The sequence below is a fragment of the Salvelinus fontinalis genome, chromosome 33 (genome assembly GCF_029448725.1).
Source record: "Salvelinus fontinalis isolate EN_2023a chromosome 33, ASM2944872v1, whole genome shotgun sequence".
NCBI lineage: Eukaryota > Metazoa > Chordata > Actinopteri > Salmoniformes > Salmonidae > Salvelinus > Salvelinus fontinalis.
This window is the reverse complement of record NC_074697.1, coordinates 6,440,461-6,450,421: the sequence shown is the minus strand read 5'-3', so window position 1 is coordinate 6,450,421 and position 9,961 is coordinate 6,440,461. Positions and strand designations below refer to the sequence as shown.

Sequence of the window (9,961 nt, the reverse complement as noted above, 5' to 3'; positions counted from 1 at the left end):
AATCTAAAATCTAAAATATATTTTGATCTGTTTAACACTTTTTTGCTTACTACATGATTCCATATGTGTTATTTCATAGTTTTGATGTCTTCACTATTATTCTACAATGTAGAAAATAGTAAAAATAAAGAAAAACCCTTGAATGAGTATGTTTTTCTAAAACTTTTACTGGTACTGAAAAAGCTGAGTCACAGTTCGTATTAACCAAAGGAGGAGTGTTTCAAGGTAAATCATTACAACATACACACAGACGTGCACACACACATGCATGCACACACATCCATAAACACAGCAATATAAGGAAGATATAGGAGGATTAAAGTAACACATTGTCTCGGTTGGTCTTTGTTGGTTGTGATGGTTATCACATTTTATAGTTGCTGAGTGGGTACAGTGAAGTTGTAAACCACACACACACACACACACACTCTCTTTCTTGCTATCGCTTACACACAGATATAAATACATACAGAGTATTGAATTTCCACATGTTCACACACCAACACCAAGACCTTATTGCAGAGTGATATGATATAACGTGGATGAGACAGACGACGGTGCGACGGAGTAGTAAGGCAAGAAGCAGTGCGAGGTGAGACAACTTCTAACTCACTGGGGAACATAGTCTCAGATAAGGTATTCATAAATGTACTATTTTATCGTGTGTTTAGAACTACATTTTATTTGAGTATGACACAAACAGTTGCCAGCTTAAACTATTGTGCGACCTAGCTTCAACTGTTGCTGGCCTACCGCTTCTGTGATCATTAAAGCAGACCTCAGGTAGGATACAAAAGTTGTTCAAAGCCTAATCATTCTACGTCATCGCAGAAGAGATACACTGTGTGTAGTTTATTGAGTAAAGAGGAAAAGACAGGCTAGAGGGAAGCCTGTAAGACAACGTATAGAGAAAGAATAACTATTAGGTAAAAGATAAATGACCATCATGGATAGCGAAATTAGGTTATTACAGGGAGTGTTCTACATGCATTAGTCTGAACTCCTCGATTCTCTATCATCAAGCGGCAAGAGAATAAACGTCTACTTGTTGCACAATTGTCAGCTAGAAAACCTATGTTATGAAGTACAAATGTGTTCATTTGTAACAAAATAAGTTCACAGTGTTAAAATCATGCTCTATTTCATGAAAATTCTACAATCGAGTTTGTCCTTGTCATGCAGCCCTAGCCATTTTAGGGCTGGATTCAATCTTTATTGCGGAAGACCTACATAAAAATGTGGATGTATTTTCCCGATTGAGCCGACACAGTGTTTACCGTGAACGCAGTCTACACGAACACTCACACATTGTTTTAACTTCTGTAATATAGATTACATCTTAACCTTAGATCATGTTAGTTATAGAGGTGAGAATGTGACCCTGTTTGTTAATGATAGTGCCTTGGCAGCAGCTAATGGGGATTCATAATAAATACAAAATACAAATAGGATCAAGTCAAATCCTTAAAATCAAATGTTATTTGTCACATGCTTCAAAAAGGAAAGGTGTGGACTAACAGTGAAATGTTTACTTACGGGCCCTTCCCAACAAAGCAGGGAGAAAGAAAATAGAGAAATAATAGAAAAGTAAAACACGTAATAAAAGAAACACAATGAGTAACGATAACTTGGCTATGTACTAGGTGTACCAGTACTGAGTGTATGTGCAGGTTTATGAGGTAATTGAGGTAGTTATGTACATAAAACTGGGAATAACGTGGCAGAGAGTAAACAGTAGCAGCAGCATGTGTGATGAGTTAAAAAGTGGTGAAGGAAAAAAAGGGTCAATGCAGGTAACTATGTAACTAACTATTCAGCAGTCGTATGGCTTGCGGGTAGACCCTGTTCAGGGTTCTGTTGGTTCCAAACTTCGGTAACGCTTGCCGTGCAGTTGCAGAGAGAACAGTCCATGACTTGGGTGGCTGGAGTCTTTGACAATTTTTATGGCCTTCCTCTGACACCGCCTGGTATAGAGGTCCTGGATGGCAGGGAGTTTGGCCTCAGTGATGTGCCTTACGGTCGAAGGCCAAGCAGTTGCCATACCAAGTGAGGATGCAGGTAGTCAAGATGCTTTCAATGGTGCAGCTTTGATCGTTTCAGCCTCCTGAGGGTGAAGATACATTGTGGTGCCCTCTTCACGACTGTGTTGGTGTGGTTGGACCATGACAGATCCTTAGTGATGCGGACACAGAGGAACTTGAAGCTCTCGACCCGCTCAACTACAGCCCAGTCGATGCCCTGTAGTCCACCATCAGCTCCTTTGTCATCTGTGGGTCTGTTGGTGCAGTATGCACATTGGAATGGGTCCAAGGGTGTCTAGGATGATGGTGTTGATGTGAGCAATGACCAGCCTTTCAAAGTCTTTCATGGCTACAGATGTGAGTGTGACCGGCGAAAGTCATTGAGACAGGTTACTTTGGCGCTCTTGGGCACAGGGACTATGGTGGTCTGATTGAAACATGGGTATTACAAACTGGGTCAGGGAGAGGTTGAAAATGTCAGTCAAGACACTTGCCAGCTGGTCAGTGCATGCGCTGAGTACGTGTCCTTGTAATTCATCTGGCGCAGCGGCTTTGTGAATGTTAACCTGTTTAATGGTCTTACTCACATTTTCTACGGAGAGCGTCATCTCACAGTCGTCCAGAGCAGTTGGTGCTCTCATGCATGGTTCAGTGTTGCTTGCCTCGAAGCGAGCATAGAAGGCATTTAGCTTATCTGGTAGGCCCGCGTCACTCTCGGCTGGTTTTCCCTTTGTAATCCATGATAGTTTGCAAAGTGTCAGAGCCGGTGTAGCAGGATTCGAGTCCTTTTTCCGAGTCCTTTTTTGAAGCTATGCCTGTTTGATAGTTCGTCGGTGGGCTTAGAGAGATTTCTTATATGCGTCCGGGTTAGTGTCCCACTCCTTGAAACTCCTTGCCTGTCATCCATGGCTTCTGGCTGGGATATGTACGTACGGTCACTGTGGGGATGATGTTGTCGATGTACTTTTTAATGAAGCCGATGACTGATGTGGTAAACACCTCAATGCCATTGGATGAGTCCCAGAATAGAAACAGTCCTGTAGCTTAGCATCCGCTTCATCGGTCCCCTTCGATATTGAGCGCGTCACTGGTACTTCCTGTTAGAGTTTCTTCTTGTAAGCAGGAATCAGTAGGATAGAGTTAAGGTCAGATAAGCCAAATAGATGGCGTGGGATAAATCTTATCTTATTATTTATTTGTTTTTTGTCCCTTTTTCTCACCAATTTCATGATATCCAATTGCGATCCAATTACGATCTTGTCTCATCGCTAAATTTTCCCAACGGGCGATGCAAACGTCGATGTCATGCGTCCTCCGAAACATGACCCGCCTAACCACTTTTCTTAACACCTGCCCGCTTAACCACATCGGCTGCACCAACGTGTCGGAGGAAACGTCTTTCAACTGATGACCGAGGTCAGCCTGCATGCGGCCAGTACGCCACAAGGAGTCGCTAGAGCGCGATGAGACAAATAATGCACCCCCTGGTCATACCCTCCCCTAACCCGGACGACACTGGGCCAATTGTGCGTCCCCCTGTGGGACTCCCAGTCACGGACGGTTGTGTCACAGCCTGGAATCGAATCCGGTTCTGTAGTGACGCCTCAAGCACTGCGATGCAGTGCCATAGACCACTGCGCCACTCAGGAGTCCCTGAGATAATACTTTTATATGTGTGAAGTAAAGATGATCTAGTGTTTTTCATGTGTTATGCTGGTAGAAATGAAGTAGACAGATTTCAGTTTCCCAGCAGTAATTTCACTGGCCAGTAGGAACATCTCTGGATGAATATTTTTCCTGTTGGTTGAGTAAGGTCTTAGTGTCAGCTTCGATTTGTGGTCGTAAATAGAAAGCCACAAATAATACAGATGAAAACTCTCTTGGTAAATAGTATGGTCTGCAGCTTATCATGGGGTATTCTAACTCGCCACCCTTCTTGAACATACCTGAAGCTGGCACAAGAAGATGTTGGAAGGGTCCTGTTGTTTATAGAGCTGAGACTTTGACCCTGTCTGTTAAATGATAGTATAGATGTGTCTGAAGGGTCCTCTTGGTTACAGATCTGAGACGTTGACCCTGTCTGTTAATAATAGTATAGAATGTGTCTGAAGGGTCCTGTAGGTTACAGAGCTGAGACGTTCACCCTGTCTGTTAATAAGAGTATAGAAGGTGTCTGAATTGGTCCTTGTGGAGCTCAAGTAGAACTGCTATTTTGACATCAACAAGAGGTCAAAGGTCCTTATCATATGTCTGACAATGCAAATGATATTGGATCATGTTTATAGTTCATATGGAGCAGTTGGTGACAGTGTTTTTGAGTCTGACAGACCATGTCCACTGTGTGTTTGAGTCTGACAGACCATGTCCACTGTGTGTTTGAGTCTGACAGACCATGTCCACTGTGTGTGTTTGAGTCTGACAGACCATGTCCACTGTGTGTGTTTGAGTCTGACAGACCATGTCCGCTGTGTGTTTGAGTCTGACAGACCATGTCCACTGTGTGTGTTTGAGTCTGACAGACCTTGTCCACTGTGTGTGTTTGAGTCTGACAGACCATGTCCACTGTGTGTTTGAGTCTGACATCATGTCCACTGTGTGTGTTTGAGTCTGACAGACCATGTCCACTGTGTGTGTTTGAGTCTGACAGACCATGTCCACTGTGTGTTTGAGTCTGACAGACCATGTCCACTGTGTGTTTGAGTCTGACAGACCATGTCCACTGTGTGTTTGAGTCTGACAGACCATGTCCACTGTGTGTGTTTGAGTCTGACAGACCATGTCCACTGTGTGTGTTTGAGTCTGACAGACCTTGTCCACTGTGTGTGTTTGAGTCTGACAGACCATGTCCGCTGTGTGTGTTTGAGTCTGACAGACCATGTCCGCTGTGTGTGTTTGAGTCTGACAGCATGTCCACTGTGTGTGTTTGAGTCTGACAGACCATGTCCACTGTGTGTGCTGCTGTGTCACGTAATATATGACTGTGTTTTTTAGTGGTGATTTGTGGTGTGTTAATTGATTGCGGGCGAATGGTGACACAAAAACGTTTCCCGGCGGTCTGTATGCTTGCCCTCGCATGCTCTTCACACCACATTAAACAAGCTGGCCATGCGCCTCACACACACACACACATAAACAGGCGCACACACACACAAACACATACAGAAACACACACACATACTCACCTTGCCTGTGCATTCACCAGTACTGGGACTGGAGCCTAATGGGTAGGGAGATGTGATGGGTCTGCTTATAATGGCTGGTGCTGCTCTGGCAAGCACTAGGAACACTGAACCATTCAGTATTGAGCACTCGCTCTATATCTCTCTAACACACACACACACACACACACACACACACACACACACACACACACACACACACACACACACACACACACACACACACACACACACACACACACACACACACACACACACACACACACACACACACACACACACACACACACACACCACCTTGCCTTCTTCCTATCCCACTGCCTCACTTTCTCTCTCCAGTCCATTTGTCATGTCTGGTGTTAGTGAGAAACAAGCTGATTGAGCCGGGGACGATACAGAGTGAAATGTGGTTGTCCCCAACGAAGGAGGCAGACATGTGTCCTCAGGTCATTTTCCTAGAACAGCAGTAGTGTCCTCTACTGTCTTCAGGTCCTTTTCCTTGACAGCAGTAGTGTCCTCTAGTGTCCTCAGGTCCATTTCCTTGACAGCAGTAGTGTCCTCTACTGTCTTCAGGTCCATTTCCTTGACTGCAGTAGTGTCCTCTAGTGTCCTCAGGTCCATTTCCTTGGCAGCAGTAGCTATTGTCCATAACATAGCTAATAAATAATATCTAATAATAAATGTCATTTAGCAGATTATTTTATCCCAACGTGGTTTACAGTCATGCGTGCATACATTTTTTATGTATAGGTGGTCCCGGGATTTGAACATTGGCATTGCAAGAGCCATGTTCTAGTCTACCATCTGAAGTACAGATGATCTGCAATATGGCCTTGTTGACAACATGATGACCTGATGTGGTGTTCATCAGAGGGGATGACTGGTGACACACAGAATGCATCTTTTGTTTGGCGGATGTATATTTATTTACTGTGTCTTTTGCTGTGTGTCTGTGTTAGATGTGGAATCGGAAGTTTTCAGGGTTGGAGGTGACTCTGACAGTCCTATTCCTGCTGGTGACAACAGTGGCTGTTGCTTTAGTATCTCTAATGGCTACTGGGGAACCTGCAGTCATCAAAGACGGTGAGAACACACACACACACACACACACACAACAGAGAAAGGGGACAGGGCTGAGGACAGTAAGGGCTGTTTTAGGGGCATAATATGGATATTATGACAGCTGTCACTCCAAATCACAAACAACTTTCTAGAGGGGAGACAATGCCAACCACACAGACACATGCACACAAACACACCAACACTCTCTATCTCTCTCTCCCTTTCTCTGTCTCTCCCTCTCTCTTCCTCTGTCTCTCTCTTCCGGTCACTGCTCATGGTTTTGGTTTGTATATTAGGGATGAGACAGAACCGTTCCCCAGTCTGCTTCTACACATCCTCTCTGCTTGGTCAATGTCATGCCCCAGTCTGCTTCTACACATCCTCTCTACTTGGTCAATGTCATGCCCCAGTCTGCTTCTACACATCCTCTCTACTTGGTCAATGTCATGCCCCAGTCTGCTTCTACACATCCTCTCTACTTGGTCAATGTCATGCCCCATTCTGCTTCTACACATCCTCTCTACTTGGTCAATGTCATGCCCCAGTCTGCTTCCACACATCCTCTCTGCTTGGTCAATGTCATGCCCCAGTCTGCTTCTACTCATCCTCTCTGCTTGGTCAATGTCATGCCCCAGTCTGCTTCTACACATCCTCTCTACTTGGTCAATGTCATGCCCCAGTCTGCTTCTACACATCCTCTCTGCTTGGTCAATGTCATGCCCCAGTCTGCTTCTACACATCCTCTCTGCTTGGTCAATGTCATGTCCCAGTCTGCTTCCACACATCCTCTCTGCTTGGTCAATGTCATGCCCCAGTCTGCTTCCACACATCCTCTCTACTTGGTCAATGTCATGCCCCAGTCTGCTTCTACTCATCCTCTCTGCTTGGTCAATGTCATGCCCCAGTCTGCTTCCACACATCCTCTCTGCTTGGTCAATGTCATGCCCCAGTCTGCTTCTACTCATCCTCTCTGCTTGGTCAATGTCATGCCCCAGTCTGCTTCCACACATCCTCTCTGCTTGGTCAATGTCATGCCCCAGTCTGCTTCTACACATCCTCTCTACTTGGTCAATGTCATGCCCCAGTCTGCTTCCACACATCCTCTCTACTTGGTCAATGTCATGCCCCAGTCTGCTTCTACACATCCTCTCTACTTGGTCAATGTCATGCCCCAGTCTGCTTCCACACATCCTCTCTGCTTGGTCAATGTCATGCCCCAGTCTGCTTCCACACATCCTCTCTGCTTGGTCAATGTCATGCCCCAGAGAGTCGCTCAAAGGGCAGATACATTAGTAGCATCACTTGTATAATTATCCCTACTCCATTTAATTTACTCAATGTCAAGTGAACTCATGAATTCCAGCCTAAATGGAAATTCACTGATGCTTATCAGTGATGATTTGTGATTGGTTGTTGTGTCAGTGTTTGGTCAGTAGAAACGTATTCCCTGTATGCTCTGACAGAGACCACAGACACCGTGGTTCCAGAATGTCCCGTTATTCCCCTGGGGGAGAGAGTCGACTGTTTCCCTGACGCCGGTGCATCTAAGGTATGTTTCCATGGAGACCCGGGTGACCTGGGTCCTCTACACGTCTCATCATTCCTAGAGAATTCACTTTCCCATCATTACTAAACAGGATGTAGATATCAGGAGTACCGAACCCTCCTCCTGGAGAGCTACCCTCCTGCAGGTTTTACATCAAACTCATATCTAGCACAACTAGTTATACTAAGTAGCGGCCCTGCAGGACTTCGATTAGCTCAATTGGGCCTGTTACAACTTGGTTGGAGCAAAAACCTGCATTTCCAGTAGCTGTCAAGGAGGACCGTAACCATAGCATTATACATGATGATGATGATTCCCTTCCTACACTAGCTGGGGTGTCTGCAGAGAGGCTGTTGTTGGAGTCCATTGGACGAGAGAAACGCTCCATGGTGCTTCTTCTCCACCAATCACGGCTACTCTGTGGTGCGCGAGGAGAAACCCAACACCTACAGTGAGCTCTACCTCCTTTTTCCTCCCCCCCATCCACCCTCTTTCCATATCGCTTATTTTCAATCTTTCTCTCGCTGCCCCTAAGGTATGATTTCATGTACATATAACATGTAGAGCATATTGCTAAACATGACAGACATGATATCACTACCTCCTTCACAGTCAGTCCTGACCCTCAGGAAACAGTCTTTGCTCAAATGATAAAATAATTCAAAACATATCATGCCCTATACTAGAAATAGCTATTGAATTTGCCGTCTTGGATTTCTGCTTTTAACTTTTTTTCTTTCAATACCTTTGTGCTTGTGATTGGAGGCTTGTCAGCCCTTCTGAAAAGGAAGGTTGCCCCCTCTCTGTTTGGTGAAGACATAGAGGAGCTGGCTTTCCATGTTGACATGCAGACAGTGAACCGACTGAGATTCAAGGTACACACACAAACACACACACACTGTCACTTGTAATCCACACCAAAACACACGTCCTCCTGACACCTGTCCCTGTGTTTTGTCTCAAAACACACATCCTCCTGACCCTTGTCCCTGTGTTTTGTCTCAAAACACACGTCCTCCTGACCCCTGTCTCTGTGTTTTGTCTCAAAACACACGTCCTCCTGACCCCTGTCCCTGTGTTTTGTCTCAAAACACACGTCCTCCTGACCCCTGTCCCTGTGTTTTGTCTCAAAACACACATCCTCCTGACCCCTGTCCCTGTGTTTTGTCTCAAAACACACGTCCTCCTGACCCCTGTCCCTGTGTTTTGTCTCAAAACACACGTCCTCCTGACCCCTGTCCCTGTGTTTTGTCTCAAAACACACATCTTCCTGACCCCTGTCCCTGTGTTTTGTCTCAAAACACACGTCCTCTTGACCCCTGTCCCTGTGTTTTGTCTCAAAACACACGTCCTCCTGACCCCTGTCCCTGTGTTTTGTCTCAAAACACACGTCCTCCTGACCCCTGTCCCTGTGTTTTGTTTCAAAACACACGTCCTCCTGACCCCTGTCCCTGTGTTTTGTCTCAAAACACACGTCCTCCTGACCCCTGTCCCTGTGTTTTGTCTCAAAACACACGTCCTCCTGACCCCTGTCCCTGTGTATTGTCTCAAAACACACGTCCTCCTGACCCCTGTCCCTGTGTTTTGTCTCAAAACACACGTCCTCCTGACCCCTGTCCCTGTGTTTTGTCTCAAACACACGTCCTCTTGACCCCTGTCCCTGTGTTTTGTCTCAAAACACACGTCCTCCTGACCCCTGTCCCTGTGTTTTGTCTCCAGATCTCAGATGCCCATAAGCAGCGATTTGAGGTTCCCCATGAGCACATCAAGCCCCCTGCCACCCATCCCTCTGGTCCTCTTAACTACGAGGTACAGCTCACACACAACCCCTTCGGCTTCCAAGTACGCAGGGCAGCCACCAAGAAAGTCCTGTGAGTTTCTTCCTAAATTGTGTCTTTCTGTCAGTCTCAAAAAGTGTTCTATCAAATGCATCAGTCTTTCTGTTACACTCCAACCTTGGTACTAATGCTCTCAAGCCTGTACGTTTGGTTACAGCGTCACATATTTGATCCTCATAGAGGTGCTGTAGACCATGCAGTCACTTCATTAATATGCATTATTCTGTCAGAATGCCAAAGACACACACGCTCGCACGTACACGCATGCACACACACGCATACACACACACGCACGACACGTTTATTTTCTGTGTT

At 45.6% G+C, this 9,961-nt stretch overlaps 1 protein-coding gene across 1 annotated transcript in view; it reads left to right on the top strand.

The window, feature by feature from the left end:
• The first annotated feature begins 472 nt into the window (after positions 1-472).
• The window catches only part of si (sucrase-isomaltase (alpha-glucosidase)), a 116,988-nt gene continuing 107,499 nt past the window's right edge, over positions 473-9,961 (top strand). The window contains exons 1-6 of the mRNA XM_055895063.1: positions 473-592; positions 6,160-6,283; positions 7,726-7,811; positions 8,139-8,259; positions 8,574-8,683; positions 9,528-9,679. Of these exons, the coding sequence (XP_055751038.1) occupies positions 6,160-6,283; positions 7,726-7,811; positions 8,139-8,259; positions 8,574-8,683; positions 9,528-9,679 (593 nt within the window). The 5' untranslated portion in view covers positions 473-592. The remainder of the gene's footprint in view (positions 593-6,159; positions 6,284-7,725; positions 7,812-8,138; positions 8,260-8,573; positions 8,684-9,527; positions 9,680-9,961) is intronic.